Consider the following 16988-nt stretch of genomic DNA (forward strand, 5'->3'; position numbering starts at 1 on the left):
TCACTATCGCGAGATTTCACGAGACTAGCGCTCGGCGGATACTAGCGACAGCGTTCCTGGCCACGCTGTCTTGGCAACCGTTGGCACAGTGCCAGAACGCTGTGGCTCGTAGACGTCGAACGCATCCGGGGCTAATCTCGTGAAAATCTCGAAAAAGTGGAGGTATCTCCGAAGGTTGATATCATCCGAGGGGTTTCCGGATAAATCTTAATTTGTTTCAACGATCGGCAAAGGTGGCAGGAGTCGCACTTCTCCCTTGACCACAAAACAAAAGTGACAGTCGTTTAAGTATTCTTACGTGATTTGAATGCGAAAGCGCGAGGACTTGTCTATATCATCACCTTAAATTAAAACTTCACCTTAATCAACCTTGCTCTTAATTTGTGTTAATCCACTTTAATCCATCTTAATCCAATTTTGGAGTGGACCAGGTCCAACGCCGACCGAGGAAATACGCGCCTTACGAGTGCGCAGCAGCTGTAGTACTGGTACTGTCTGGTACTGTCTGGAACCTGGTACTGTCTCCCACTTTTCGTGAGCACCACGGCTACACGCGTGACGAGGGTGATAACCTCCGATAGTCTTGGTCTTTTTTATAGACTGTGAGCTAGACACTTGTTTCTCTTGACTACCATCGGGGGGCTGCACCTTTCTCCTTGACGAGCGTCTCAAGCTCCTCCTTTGTCTTCGGGTCGAAGGACGTGACAGCCAGCTGAAGGCCGTAGTCGCAGCACACCTTCTCGTCGGCCCAGCTTTTCCATTTCTCGAAGGCCTCCAGCGGAGAGCACGATGTGTCCAGAACGCAGTCAACTGGTGGACAAAAGAAAATAGAAACGAAGCAATATAGGGCTGTGACCGGGGCGGCAGTTTGGTCGCGTTGCTATATTCCATGAGGACGACTAAAGAAGCGCTAACATTGATGCAGACATAAAAAAGGCACATACACGTGTGTCATGTGTATCATACTTTGTGTCATGTGTGCAGGCATGTTTTATATCCTGCTAGCGGCGAAAGAACTTGATTTTCCTTTGAGTGCCAGCATGGGTTTACGCAGATTTGATCCGAGAATATGTCAGTGTACAGTATACAATAAAACCAGACATAATCAACAACCTTGTTGATTATGTCTGGTTTTATTGTATACTGTACACTGACATATTCTCGGATTATGCTGATGTCTGATGAGGTATAAAGTAGTAATTAAAACGGTCACAAGAATAAACTGAACAGTTTTTTGTGCGTTTATGTGCTCTTTTTTATTTATGTGTACACTTTGCACTTCTTTAGTCATCCTTGTAAAACAGAATAATTTGGCCGTTTCGGCACGTCCTAACTTCGTTTGTAAATACCACGCAGTGCCCGTTACGTTTGTTGTTTTCATCTGGATCGCTGGAAATGTCTTAAATGTGTACATTCCGATTAGCCGAGCTTTCTGCTTTAAGTTGCCGCGTATTTTTTTAAATCTTTTTTTCGCATAGGTTGTCTTTATTTACGTCGTAGCGTAGACAAACGAAACAAACTTCCTGAAGCCATCGTTCGCGTGCCTCTGGTGGCGTTTTCTCCGCAGTACTTGGAAACCACATACCGGGACCGAGCGATATAAATTTCTGCTGCAGAATATGTTCCACGAAATTCGTTCGTACTTACTTTATATTTATATTTATCTTGTTCTTCCCCCCGTAGTTCACGTGTTCTTTTAGCAGTGTTTACTCCTTCGTGCGTCGTATACTTTGGAAACAAGATTGGGTATTTTTCCATTGTCCGTTCATCTGCGTTCGATTACTTTTGTGTAGCGAACACGTACTGCCTCTTCTCCAGCTTATTTCTTTGATGTATATCTCCTACTCCAATGTCTTCAGGTAAATGTATTCGTGTGAATGAACGAACGAACATGCAAATTAAGGAACGACCGTTTCCTTAAAGTTATCGGAAACGTCGCTTTATTGTACACTGAGTTTTGTCCTTGCTGAAGTTCCGACTGGGAGGAGGGGGGGAGGCAGGTTCCTCCACCTAGATTTACCCCCAACACCCGCTCCAGATGGACCAGTGCAGTGCATTGTAACATACTTAAGCACTCATGACTGCCATGAACCTAATTGCCAAGCACTCCAGCTCTGCTAGTGACACTAGCAGAGCTGTGGAATAAATCACTGTGGAAGCACCACAGCTAAGCACTGTCTGCAGGCAAACACGGACAAGCGCGCTTTTTTGTTTCTTTTTTTTTTCTTGAAAAGCAAAGTCTAATTTTATTTCCTAGAGTGTGTCGCAACAAAAGTGCGCGTGTTGCACGCAGTAATCAGCAGCAGGGACTCAAAATGGCGCCATGATTCCAAGCTGGCAGGCTGCTCATGTACAAATGTCATGCTGCGATCAAGATACCTTCGCAGCGCCCTGCGAAGACACGCCCAGCCCGAAGAAAATCGATATCTGAATCTATTTACGCAAGAACTAGCAAATCTGCCTTCGCAGACGATAACTGCGTGTATCCGCGCTGGCGTTCCTCTTTTTTAACGTAAATCAGGAAGGATCACAGTATAGTTGGAAGAGTCCTGTCAACTCACTGATCATGGTGGTTCCTCCGGCCACGGCAGCTCGGGTACCCGAGTAGAAGTCGTCGGCCGACTTGATGCCGCTGGGCAGCGGTAGCTGAAAGTGCGTGGTTGTGTCGATTCCACCTGCGAAGTCGGAACGTTCTTAATGCAGTTGAAACACCGGTTTTAACGAAGTCGACGGGGAATAGACAAGCTTTCGTAAAATCGGAAGTTTCGTAAAATTGAGAAATACGAGAGCCGCCTCTGTTAAACGACCAATGCATTTCTGGCGAGAATGTCGGCAAGTTGACTTGCATCTACGGTTCGTCGGTAAAGGCGCTACGCAGCTCTCGCAACCTCGCAACCTCGCGAAAGCGCCGAGAGCCTGTTTTCCCTCTCCTTCTTGAGACCTAGCCAACCGCCTGAGAAGGTCCACGGCGTCCACGTGACCTCGCTAGATGTCGGCACACGCTCTACGTTTGCGTCCGTGTCTTCGTCATCTTCTGACACTTGTTCTACGTCGGCAATGATCTTAACAAGATCCTCGCTATCCAGATCTTCTGTTGTGTCCACGCCTGCAGTGACATCAGCGCTTACGTAGTCGGTGATTTCACCGACTACGTAAGCGCGGGTCTTGCGCGCAAACTAGGGGCGAAGCAATACGTGGAGAGGACACAGCTTATTTTTGCCCCAGGTTTGTGCGCAGCATCTTTATGATGGATTACAGGTGATAACTCGCCCAAAATCAGTGACCTGCTTTAGCCGGCGAAGTTCACCTGTGGCGAAGTTCCCTGCGGCCGCTTTCACCTGTTTTTCCCCGTCTTTACTTCGAGCGGCTTCGTAAAATCGGGAGCGATGGTCCAATTTCTTTCGTAAGATCGAATCCGCAAAGGCATTAAACCCAGTGGCAAACATTCGGGGTACTTGGAATTTGTTTAAGACAAACCGATAAATTCGTAAAATTGGGTTTAGTAAAATCGGGGTTCAACTACATCGCATTATGCCCCTCCCACGCAATACGAGTGATGTTTTTCGTGATGCGAAAAAACAAAGACAACTGGTTAAGCTTTCCTTTAATACACATGGAGCTAGCAACAGGGCCAATGGGCAGCTATCTTTCTCTGCTATAGCGCGCCATAAGCTACGACTAAAACGACCTCCAGTCTTGGACGGACTGGGGTTGCTATCCTGGACAAATTAAGCCGTGTTGTCAAATTCGACACCTTGTCACCTCTGATTGAATATCGGGGCGCGGCTGCGCTCTCTCCGATTGGCCCACAGCGCCAACGTTACAAACTTTGTCAGCATAACGGAATTGGACAGTTAATAATGTCCACCAATACCACCTCACCAGCTTGCCACTTATTTCCACCAGTCAGATCGACGTTCACCTTTTTCTTTCTTTTTTTTTTTTCTTAGGTATCCACAGTTCGGGTGGCAAGGCCCGCAGGAAATTTTTCCGTCAGACGTCATTTTGCAGGATAGTACTTGAGACAACTACAATACATTAGTCACAAGCTCGTTCGAAAAGGAAACTGGCTTTGCACACCTTCTTGGTGGCGTTATCGATATGCCAAGTAGTCCAATTCCTGTCTGCCGCTGCAACCTTGGATTAGAAAAAAAGACGTCCGAGTTTCTCCCACTACACGACAAAAGCTATCGAAAGCCTGCAGTCTTGTAGCGTCAACCTTTTCTGTCGTTACGACAGGGCTGGTCCTGTCGTGTAGCAAGACGACGTCGGGCTCACGAAAGAACTTGCCACTACGACAGAATTTAGTGTCAATTTAGTGTTTAAAGCATATTTTACTAGTATAACGCTGCTATAGTGTTTCTCTTTGGTTTCTCTTTAATAGCCCTTTAAACGCTTGGGCATTGCTAGAACTTTCGTACCTGGTATGACCAGTTGTCCTTTGGCATCGATGATCCTGGTGCCTCCCGGTATGGTGAGGTCCTTGCCAACTTGCCTGCGAACAACAACGAACAGCGTCGCAAATCACATTGAAAGTATTCCAGATATATTTTATGGGTTTCACGCTCGATAACCGCATGCTAAAATGTACTTTGCGGTAACTGTGTGGTAGGACTTTGTTCTTTATTTTATTAATTTGCCTGACAGTGCAGTAGAAGGGTCAAACAGGAATGTGTACAGCACCATATATTATGACGTGGAAGAAACAGGTATAGCTTTCATTGAAAAACCCCAAATCGTTTTAAACACTTCGTTGAACCTTCAACGAGAATAATACTTTGAGTAAGATCACTGTTTAGGCTTATTATTCCTATGCGCCTTGTAATCGTTGGTAGAGTACCAATGGCGTGACGTCTACATTGGCAGCTCACAAACTCCGTAACGTAAATTTAGAAACAGGTAGCTGCTGGTCCACAAGGATGGTAAAAAAGATAGTACCGTTGTGCTCCCGTTGTTACTAGAGGATGACAGGGCATACAATTCATTCATTCATTGAATTTATGAGAGATGCCATAGTGGAGTCTCTGAATTTTAACCACGTGGGGTCTTTTAACGTCGTACATCAAGTACAGTTGAATCCGCGAGCTTGTATGGATCGCACAGTAGCGTTCAATACGAGCTGCAACACGGTTCCCTAGGTCGAAGGTGCACCAAGACCTAAACACCGTTCCAATTACGGGTATTTATTTAACCAATGTCTCGTATGTCGGCACCGCCGTGCAGTCTTGAAGCCCCTTCATCCTGGCACCGTACTACGGCTCGTATTGAACGTTACTGTATACGTCTTCACGAAGTTCACCGTATCGTACGGGTACGTTGCTGGCGTTATAAAACGTCAGCAAGATAGCATGATACCGGGATAGTTGGTTGATTTTAGATCACGGAGATCTCGACTAGCAAACGCCGTTCTATATACATGTATACGTCAGCACTCACTTGATGATGCCATCTTCGATGTAGACGTCTCCGTCGATGATCATGTCATCGTTGACCACTTTGCCGCCCTTTATCACCACGCGAGTCTGGGCACTCTGCGGCGGATAAAAAAAAAATAGAGGGGCACCTTACATCGTGACTATGCCAGGCCACGTGATTTGACATCGTCACTACTACGTTAGCTGCAAGCCAGAGCTAACGCGCACATATACAATTGTAACCAGTAAATTAAATTACGGGGTTAAGACTTCCAACGTAACTCGTGGCCCAAGGGGCAAGCAAACATGGCTAAACCACGAGGAACTGTACCATACAGGCAGGCAGGCTGGCGTTTCGATGTGCATGTCTTCCCCTGTGATAGTTTACCTTGTCACACACTGCATGTCAGTTCCCTTATATATATAGTATATAGTGCGGCGTGATTCTGACGCGGACATGGCCACGTCACATCAGGTCATTCCGACACGCCGCGACTCTAGCTAGCTCTAAAACTATCACACCAATCAAAACAAGGTCGGCCTGAAAGAGTGTGGCAGGTGTCGTCTCGTATACAGATTTGAACGTGTGTGCAAAAAACGTTCGTCCTGTGGTACGACTATTACTTATACAACCTCGCTAAACAAATTTTCAGCGCGACTTCTCAGAGTTTCCACAGCCGATTTGCTATACCAAGTTCTAAACAGTTACAGCTGCGCCAGCCCTCCGAAACGTCGATCAGACGGTTTTAAGGCGCGCTTGTTCCTCACACGCCGTGTCCGGCAAAACTCTGCGGCGCGTCGCGAAGGTCTAGATAGTTTTCACATACATATCATCGCGGACGCCATCTTTGGGTTCTATAGCAGGTCGAGAAGCGGCGTCAGCAAGAAACATGCCAGCACGACAGGGCGCGTCTTGCGTCGAACGTCAAAGCGGTAACAGTGATAAACCGGTGAAAAACAGTCGCCGTCGAAAAGCAGAACACTGGGCGCGGGATAATACGATGCACTGACGTCATCGCAGCCGCCATGTTTAGGTACGTCACATGAAAACTGTACGGTAAAACCTTTTCGAAGCTATAGTTGCGGTTTAGAGATATTGGTTCTGCCAAATCGAGCTCCGGTTCCGCCTGCGGAGTCGCGCACGCGATTACCCGCCATTTCGCGAGACACAGACCTTCGCAAAAGCTTATCCTCTGAGCGCGCGAGACTTTGTTCTTTCCCGCCTTTTTATGGAGGTCGGGTCAGCGCAGCGTCGTAGCATGTCGTCTCGCCGCAACCTAGAGGGTGCGTTGAACCACCGGCTCTCCATATACACGCGCACGTACGCGCACGCACAAAGCGAGTCTGCACGTTCGGCGGTGTACTGTACCGCGCACGCTCACAACGTCCTGCCCGTTGTTTCAGCGTACAAGAGACAAAAACGATAAGAGACTGCTGGCTCGCTATATAGTTGAGCGTGCGACTATACGTCGGGGACTGTTAGCGAGCAGTGGCACTGCGCGTCCAGCACCGCGACATTTGTCTCCATTATTAACAATCAACGCGAAGAAAAAAGGGTCTGCCGGCGGGCCCTTGCGGGACGGACGCGTTGTTGTTCTGCAGCGGTCGCCCCTTTCGTTGCCGGCGCGAGCGAGCAGGCCAAGCGAGACCGCGGACGTTCGTCAGAGGCCAACGCTGCCGCCAGCGAGAACAATGAACTGCGTCCTGCGTGTCTCTATAGTTTCGTTCTTTTGTTACTTTTTTTTTTTTTTAGTCGTGCCGTGACGGCGCGGTTGTTGCGAGCAGCAACGTTCAGCAGCGCGCACGGCGCTCTGCCTTGGGGCGGATGCGCGTTGTTATAAGGAATGCGAAGTATATTCAATGCTATAGAACGTGCGTGTCTGCCTATACTCTATCCGACAAACTGGTTGCACCTGTACAGTTAATTATAGTTAGTTTCTCTGACGCGAGGACGGAAGAGGTGCGCTTGCGATGACTGGCTGGAACGCGGTCGTGATCCTGCGCAAGCCGGTGTACAAGGGGGATGCAAAAGTGCAGTGTACAGTGAAATATCGTTGAAACGATTCGGCATACGTTTTTTTTTCTTACGTACCATTTTTTTCTTATATACGATTTTGTTCGGATGATACGATTTTCGGATGATACGTTTTATTTTCCGGTTCCCGTGAAGATTGTATCCACGAGACTACACTGTATATGCTTGTGCAGAGCGGTGCACTCGGTGTGCCCCTGGGGCCACTGTGTGATGTGTTCCAGGGGCCGCTCTTCAATGAACCTCTTTGACGCCAAAGGGAACTCCGAGTTTGTGTTCCACTGTTACAGCTAAATACGGCACGAAAGGCAGTATTTTTTATTATTATTATTTATTGAAAATATGTCTATCTAGCGCGTCATGTCACAAAAGTTTACTTTTTTTTCCCAGAAATGTTGGAGGAAAGTTCCAGCTATATCGGGTTCATTATCAGTTTCGTTAAACAGTCGTTCAGAGAGCGATGAGAACGGGAGGATCCAGAGACTCGATTTTTCGTTAGTTGCAAGGCGTGTAAGGAAAACAGACCATGAAGCCAGAGACAGCATCGGGGAAGTTGAGCTGTTATGGTTTAATCGAAACGTAGCAACATTTAAGGTAAAGGGAAGTGAAAGCATTAAGCGTGCGGCGCTTTGCCATATACAATTATCGAGTTCTAGTTGCGTGGCAGGATGGACGTGCTGATTTGAGTGATGGGCTTCGGCGGTCCCAATCAAAACCGATATGTTAGGAGAGGCGGCGGAGAGCTCTCGAACAATTTTGGTCTCCATGGTGGTTCTTTAGCGTACACCTTAAACGTATAAGCGCACGATTGTTTCTGCATTCTGCCCCACCCTGCACTTCACGACGCACTGTCTATCTAGCTATCTATCACCCACACACACTACATATACTAATTCAATTAGTAAGTACAAGTAATTTCCCCTGTGTTCTCCTTGGTGTCACAATTGTTTGTTGGCTTCTTGTGATATGATTAATAATAATCGGGCCCCTCGGTTCCCTTTCTTCTCGTTCATTACATAACGAGGGCTCGAATCCGGCAACATTGATGCCTTCAGGTAAGCATATGTATTGACCAGTTGCCAACACCCAAAAAGATCACGTGCTCGTGACGCCTGCGGCAGAAAGGATGTTCTACATCCGCCGCCATGGTTTGTGAGTGGTGGCGGTGGCTAACACTCCCAGGGTTAGTTCCAGTTGTAAAAACATAAATACCCCAGAAAGTGGATGGGAAAACGGTTCCGCGGTAGCTCAATGGTAAGAGCACCGCACGCGTAATGCGGAGACGTGGGATCGTTCCCCGCCTGCGGACAGTTGTTTTTTCATCCATTTTCATTTCCATTAATTTATCATTTCCTTAATTTGTTGGTTGCTAGCGCGGGCGAAGAGCAATGAGACCGTGAGCGATCAGTTCCAAAGACTGAACTTCTTTATTCTCTCCCGAGACACGGGGAGGTGCATGAGCCAACCGACTTTCCTTTCAGGTGCTTAACGTGGTGTTCCAAGAGTGGCGCTATAAACTAGCTATTTAAACGCGGGCCATTTATAGCGGCGCGCGGATAGCGTTCACTACAAATTCAATAGGTGACCCGTAAAACGAGCAATCGCAGGGAATTGTGGGGCGCGCCGTCTGCTAGCAGTTTCCGGTTCGACGGACGACGCGGCGGCATCAGCGGCATCCCCGGCGCACGTGTTTTTCTACGCGGTTTCAACTGTCAGTCGTGCGAAGCTTTCCGTCCGCTTTGTCGACCAGCAATGTCGTACCATTCATGCAGATGATTTCTAGGTTTCAGTTCACTCTGGGCGCGTCGATGACGAGCCAAGAAAGGCAAGGATACGCTTTTATTCATAAAGGAACTCTGGTTTTCGTTTCGGCGGCCTTTTTTGTTTCTGCGAGGTTTAGCTCTACGACATTTGCCATTGCTTGGACGTCACTGATTGCTCTGCCTGCGGGTCAGTCAGACAGGTGAAAAAGTTATCGTTATCCAATAATTTATCAAGCGTTACTTAGAAGCGTTAGAAGCATTACTTAGAAAATCGGGTGCTGAGGCGATGGCTATATACGTATACAGCGGTGCATGCTGCTCTGTAATCGTAGCTAAAAACCGATATAGTCGGTATAACGGCACAGCCAACGCTGAAAATGATAACTTTGCGCACTGTCATCTGCATTTCTCGGTCGAAACTCTAGGTTCATTTGAAGTGGTACGTAGTTAGTAGTTCTCGCTTTTTTGTCAACAATGACCGCATCGCCGTTATATTACGGCTGCGCATTATCTCTATCTGTGCTGAAGGAGCTAAGGTGGGCTAGTTGGTTATGAGTATTATGTATGTAGCTCGCTGTGGTCCCGCTTAAATTCGCGCTGTAAAACCTCGTTTCATAGTACATCTATATCTGCATGCGAGTACTGAAATAGTTCTGGTTGCCTGAGTCAATGTTAGAGAAAGAAATATCTTGGGGAATCATTCCGTGTCGGCCCTTACACAGCTAATCGCCGCCTGATAAGTGACACTGTACGTTTTCTTTTTGTTCACGGTTGGTCTCTGCCTTGTTACAGTTTTGGAAGTGGCAGCCATTCCTCTGATGCTTGTGCACAGCTGACTTAGCAAGGGTTGCTGCAAGGCAGTAGTCACATGCGTTCACCTTTACTGCTTGAATTTGAACCCGCCGCGGTGGCTTAGACAGCTAAGGCGTTGCGCTGCTGAGCACGAGATCGCGGGATCGAATGCCGGCCGCGGCGGCCGCATTTCGATTGGGGCGAAATGCAAAAACGCCCGTGTGCTTGCGTTGTAGTACGCGTTAAAGAACCCCAGGTGGTCAAAATTAGTCCGGAGCCCTCCACTACGGCGTGCCTCATAATCATAGCTGGTTTTGGCACGTAAAACCCCAGAAAGAAAAACGGACTGCAAACGCGTCAATGGACTTCAACGGCGAAGCGGTGGCGGCGGCTGCGCCGACTCGAACCGGAAATAGCTAGCAGACGGCGCATCCCAGAATCCCTCGCTATTTTACCGGTCACCTATTATTAAGTACAAGTAATTTCCCCTATGTTGTCCTTGGTGTCATTGTTTCTTGGCTTCTTATATGATTAATAATAATCGGGCCCCTCGGTTCTCTTTCTTCTCGGTCATATATATATATATATATATATATATATATATATATATATATATATATATATATATATATCGGTGAAGAATAATACGCGCCTCCATCCAGCGGCATCGCCAACGCTCGGCCCGCTCTGCTCGCGCTGTTGGTCGCTGGTGTCTTTGGAGACGGTGCTCCGCTCTACCTCGCCGTTCTTGGAACTCGTAGCGTCCTTGAAGGTCACCGCCAATAAACCTCTTCTCAATATATATATATATATATATATATATATATATATACAAACGCACGCACACTTGCCTGTCTTTCTGTTAATTCCAGGATTTACGAAGAAGAGAATAAAGTGGCAGCCGGAAAGAACTGTGTATTCAGTTGTCATTCTGTAGAGTGACAGAGATCGAGTGCTGCACTTCAGCCAGTGTATAGTATAACAAACGCGCCACAACAGACAAAATGCCGGGCACAGGTGATGCATACTGCTGCCTTTGAAGCGAATCCCCCCTCCCGATTCTAGCGCAGCTTGTACTCGAACCATTTTACGAGAAAGCGCTTTTCTGCAGCGTGTATCCGAGGTCGGTATTGCGGACAAACGCGAGAGAACTTGGAAGGCCGTCCCTCGCGTGGAGGGTAACCTAAAGAAAGCACCGATGTGTGAAAAGCGCCCTGTAGGCTGTTGCGAGCGCCATTTATGCTTTGTTTCGCGATAGCGTATAGTATTGGAATTGAAGCTACAGCTTGACTCGGCCAATCAGGAGCCAGATCGTGTGAATTACAGGGAGCCTAGATGCATGCAAGTCGGAATACATGCGTTTGCCTCGCCGAAGAGCGTCGTATATACTAACGCGCATCCAACTCGCTGAAAAGAGGTTTACGCGTCTGAAGCCCTGCATTGGGCGTCTTCTGCAGCAACACCTCACTCACTAGCTCAATCACTCGCTCTTTCTCTCATTCCAATCTATTCCACTCTATACACTCCACTCCTGCCTACACCATTCCACACTATACTCCATTTCATTCCAATCTGCTCCCAGGGAAACGTCTCCAGGAATGGGAATTTCGTACACTCCCAATAATGGCAACGTTAAACGCAAGTGCATCCCAGACCTGTCTTCATCACGGCGCAAGAACAACAGCGACTTGCGGCGGCAAGTCATGAATGCAGCCACATATCGCCACGGTATTGAGACGCACAGCACCAACGAGGCGCATGAAGCAAAAGTCGCCAGACGACGCGCCCGTCTTGCGTATGCACGTCATTTGAGGAGGTATACAGCCGAAAAGTACACACGCACACACACACAAAGCACCGACTTCCAACTGCTGCTTCTTATTATTGTTGATACATTTGCACAATACGCACTTACTAAGGCAACAGCAAACAATCAGAACACGTCATCTCTCACGCGCGTGTTCAAATCACAAGTGTGGAGCAACACATCGCTTCTTTGCGAGATAAATTTACAGAGGCGTAACAGCGATGGCGGCCCTCGTCTCCCTCGATGGATCTCTCTCCAGCTTCGGTGATTTCCCGCGCTACGACTGCACAGATGCCCCGGGGGCGCGTGATACGTATATGGAAGAGCAGTGGTGGTTGGGCAAACGGGGCGTGCTGTGCGCCGATGCCGCGCGGCCGACTGCGCAAACAAAGGCGCGCGCGACCAAAGTGGCTCGATCGCCGCTCTTCCCTGTGCGCGCGCATAACACCGCGCCTTATCGCCAACAACTGCGCCGACGCGGTCGATAAAGTAAAGAAGTGCGTGGCACAAGATGTCGTCATGCTGGGCGCCGCGGCCCGATCGGCCCGCGGTCTGGTGCTCTGTGCGCCACCGACACTGGCCGGAACGTTGGGGGGCGCACCGCCGTGCGAATTACTTCTAGCCGTCGAGTACCAAGTGCGTTGAATGGAGCACACTTGTCGAATCCTAAATGACATCTCACCGATATTCACGATTAGTCTCTTCTCTACTGCGTAATGTACAGTGTACCTTCCTGTACGTGTATTTTTCTACCATTCGGTGTCGATTCGCTGATGAAGCACTGTGCGGCTTAATTGCCTTACATATTCCTAGTGGCACAGCTGTGTTGCGTGTTAGCGGCACGTTTCTCTAGAGAAGTTGATTGTTTTACGTTACCAACTACTTTATATTATATTGCGTAAATTATAGTGCATAAGTATCTACACTTTTGTACCTTGGCGTCCACAAATTCGAATGACACTTGGGCAGCAACGCTCACCGCGAACGTATAGTTTCGATATCCTAAGCTGTTCTTTTAAACCGAAGAAAACACTGCGCCTTGCTCTGAACTGTGTTTACCCACCGTGGTGGTTTAGTGGATGTGGAGCTGCGCTGCTAAGTACGAGCTCGAGCTGTTCGACTCCCGATGGGGCCGAAAGTTCGATTTTGACGGGAGCGAAATGCAAACAAACGCGCGTCTACTTGAATGTAAGGGCACGTCAAAGAGCACCCCCAGGTGGTCATAATTATTCCTGAGCGCCCCCCCCCCCCCCCCTACTAAACGGCGCGCTACACAATCATGTCGTGTTTCTGGTACGTAAAACCATCTCATTGAAATGTCTTTTGAACTGCCATTCAAGCAGTTCAAGCATCTTGCGTCTGCAAAACAAGTTACATCCCAAAAGATGTAGCATCCTCTCGCTCATGTCACTTCTGTCGCGTCTTTTCTTTTTTCCCGTCCTTCGAATAGTTGCGTACCGTGTCTGGGGCTTGCGATAGAGGCACACGGCTCGCTGCCTTCCCCGTAAATTGCCTTTTTGCGCCTGTTACACGCTTGGCAGCGCTCGCGTTATGCGTCGCTTGACGCGTCGGCTAGACTCCACGTGAATGCCTACAGCTCGTGAACCACAATTGCCTGCACGCGCATATAAGCACGCCCGCCTAACGCCGGATGCCACGCCCAAGCGTGCGCGCGTTTGGGACAAAACAGCCCGTTACTGAGGTTCATTCAATATGCTGCTTTTTTGTTAGCGTGCGTTAGGTTAGCGTGCGACCATAATCCAGGGTTCGACGGAACACCGTCTGGCGAGGGGTATACGTTTTCTTCTTGACAGTAAACAAATTACACTCGCCAAAGTTTGCACAAAAAAAAAAAAAAGAAGAAAACAGTTTTTATGACGTTTCGAGTCCCCTATGGTTCTCTTGTTCACAAAAAGCGAGTTTGGCCGTGCCTTATATCCGTAGTATATGGCGCAACGATCTGGTGTGTACATCTGGTAGATTTTCACGCGTCCGATAAGTGTAAGAGGCGTCGACTGCATGGATTAATAATGATTCCAAAAGGAGGTGGGATGACAGTGATTTCTCCCTGTCGATGACAGTCGCATAATTACAATCAGTGGACCATCTATTGGACCATACGACGATCTGTTGAGTGTTGTGCGTTGAGTCTTGACCGCACTTCTGACGTCGATTACATAGAAATTTGGAACTCTATGTGAGGTATTACTCGTTCTTTTACCCTTGGGCGAGTTAAAAAGAATTGTGGGGTTTAACGTTCAGAAACTGGCGCATTAGGTTAGGAGACGCGCCATAGTGAAGGACTCAGGAATTCAGTTTGACCACCTGGGGGTTGTTTAGCGTGCACCCAATGCCTTTGTACACGAGCCTTTTCGCGTTCCTCACCCATCGAAATGCTACAGCTGCGGCCGGGAATCGAGCCCGCCACCTCCAGATCAGCAACGCCATAGCCCCCGAGCTACTACGGCGAGTACCCATGGGCGAGTGCTTAACAGCCAAAGCGATGACTGATCCCTGGCTTCTAGTTTCCCTCTGTACACCGACAGGCTTGAGAAGATGTTGATAAAGGCATGCTGTGAGCGCTTTGTAGTTTTATTCTTGTCGAATTGTATACTGTAGTATTTCTGATGTTCTAATGCTGTCTACACATATGGCGAAGCAGTATTAATTAATCCATTAATTAACGTGTATGACCGTGTTGCTCGCTGCTGGCATAAGCAGGCCGGTCGCCCAACGGGTAAAAAAAAAATGCTGTAGCGCAAATAAAGCTGCTCCGCAATGTTCCGTCACTAATGGGCCAGTCTACTATGTGATAGTTGCTCATCAATTTATCACGTGCTCACTCTGCCAAGTGAAACAAACGCGAAGCTTGCAGCAAGTGGCGGCGACAGGTGAGGCTGATCGACCACGCAAATCACTGACAGGATCTTGGAACACTGTCAGCCACACGAGTGCTTGTACGCGAACGGTATTAAAACAAGGAGAAAAAGAACGTTCACTAATCGTTCGTCACTCCAAGACGGTTCTTTTCTTCGCGCCTTATGCAAGAGAAACGCGAGGTATTTCGTGTTGTCCACTCTTCACTCTGTGAAACTACTCAATTTGCTGAAAACCAGCATTCTCATTAAACTCCATACGCCATAAGCCCGCACGACCACTTACACGTATGCCCATCGAATGCTACATACATTGATACGGGATTGTTGGATACGGAGATATGGTGCACAGTTTCCTTTTCAACGGGACAAGACTATATATATAGCCACTTCGGTGTGGAATGGCTGCGCGATTATACGCAGTGGCATTTCGCCCCGCGCATTTCAGTAACGCTTAATCAGTCACGCTGCCACGCTCCCGTCCTCCGATGTGGCCGAATGCCCCCCGCTGTAATCTCGCTCGGTTCACGTCATTCAAACACAGCAAGCAATGCGTATTGAATTGCCCGGAGGCGGGGAGGGGGACACTTTCCTCGCTTTCATTCCCACGTCATCGCAGGTGGTTCCACACGACTCTTGTTCTGCCTCGTCAGGCTTCTTTTTTCTCGACACCTTCGTTTCAAGTTTATATCTGAGCCCACATAGGCATGCCATCATCATTACCCATTGTCCCGGACTGAAAGGACTAAAAGAAAAAAAAGAAAGACATTCTTGCTAAGTACCCGAAGCACGGGAAACGTTTCAAGACTGACTGCTATCCACGTCCGTGTGTACACACAAGGGTATACACTACACGCACCAGTTGCGACGGCGTAATAGGCGCATGGGCTTCCGTCCAAATGGGAGAAAGAGTACACACACTGCGGCTTCATTCGTCCACACCGAAAGGAAAAGGGGGAGTTGGACGAACGTCGCTCTTATAGTACAGCTGATGCAGCTCGCACAGCAGACTCGGACTAGTATTCATGTGCAAGGAAATAATATATCCACCGGCAGCAGCGGGAGAGAGAGAGAGAGAGCGCGCGCGCACGGCCGCCATGTTTGGCCTTGGGGCAATTTCACGCCAGTTGGTCGCCGTGTGAAAGAAACGCGCAGAGCCATGCCTCGCTCGCCGCCAGTTCTTCCGGTTCCCCATCACGCTTGCGAGCCGCTGCTGCTTGTGCCACTGCTGCTATGCTGTGCGCCGTTGCTGTGGTGGATGATGCGGTGGTTGTTGAACAGCGACGGGCGCACCTGTTTTGTCAGAGTGCCCTTTGTAGGCGTCACGTGGCTAACCGGGTGTCGCGGCCCTGGCATGCTCCGTTTAAATATAGCGCCCAGCCACGGTGGAGGATACTCCGTTGCCTGATCGAAGCCCGAATTCACAGACACGGTCACGTGTCTTTCGTCGTGCGTGTTTGAGCGTAATCCTTAGTTCTTCCCTAGCAGGACATGTAGGACAAGCAACAAACGCAGTGGTTATTAATCAGTGTCTATTATTCAGCGCTGGGTTTAAACGTCTCCGATGTAGGCCGTTGTGGTAGTCCTCTGCCATTTACCTTACTCCCTTTTTGCCGGACGGAAAGACGAAAGAAGACGTACGGTACGATTTTGCATACCGTCCGGGGTACATGACATGTATACCACACGCCGCGGTGGCTTAACGGCTATGGTGTTGCGCTGCTAAGCACGAGGTCGCGGGATCAAATCCCGGCCGCGTTGGGCGCATTTCGATGGGGGCGAAATGCAAGAAACGCCCGTGTCCCGTGCATTGGGGGCACGTCAAAGAACCACAGGTGGTCAAAATTAATCCGGAGTCCCCCACTACGGCTCTTGTATGATTTGGATTGTAGTTGTCGTCACTGGACCGCTTGCGATCTATTGACTTGTGGATGAGGTGGTGGATAAGTGCATCTTGAAATGGTTGGTGATGTTGAACCTGCTCATTCTCTTCCCATTCCTATACCTCGGAGGGCTCTGTCGAGGGGTCTGCGTTAGTCGCAGCTCGGAAAGTGAGTCCTCGAGCTACGTTGTGTGCCGCCGGCGTTAGGGTTGTCCTCTCCCGTTGAGTCGGCGGTGTGGGCTGGTATCCTAGGATTTGGAAGCATATGTCTTCCCTGGTTGTTTTGCCTTTTCTGAGTATGTTTAGCGCCTCAGGTGAGATCCGGCCGTTCGGAAGGTTGCGTACTGCCGTTTGTGAGTCGCTGATTATATAGTATGCGTTGGTTTGTGCTATGGCTAACGCTATAGCCGTTTCTTCCGCCG

At 48.7% G+C, this 16988-nt stretch overlaps 1 protein-coding gene across 3 annotated transcripts in view; it reads right to left on the bottom strand.

The window, feature by feature from the left end:
- The window catches only part of LOC119433304 (dihydropyrimidinase-related protein 2), a 76705-nt gene that overhangs the window by 19381 nt on the left and 40336 nt on the right, over positions 1-16988 (bottom strand). For all 3 annotated transcript variants that reach the window (XM_037700448.2, XM_037700450.2, XM_037700449.2), the window contains 4 exons: positions 5437-5531; positions 4422-4495; positions 2562-2675; positions 649-810 (listed from right to left, as the gene is read on the bottom strand). In XM_037700448.2, coding sequence (XP_037556376.1) covers positions 649-810; positions 2562-2675; positions 4422-4495; positions 5437-5531 — 445 coding nt within the window. The remainder of the gene's footprint in view (positions 1-648; positions 811-2561; positions 2676-4421; positions 4496-5436; positions 5532-16988) is intronic.

This window comes from Dermacentor silvarum, chromosome 11, assembly GCF_013339745.2.
Source record: "Dermacentor silvarum isolate Dsil-2018 chromosome 11, BIME_Dsil_1.4, whole genome shotgun sequence".
Classification (NCBI taxonomy): Eukaryota; Metazoa; Arthropoda; class Arachnida; order Ixodida; family Ixodidae; genus Dermacentor; species Dermacentor silvarum.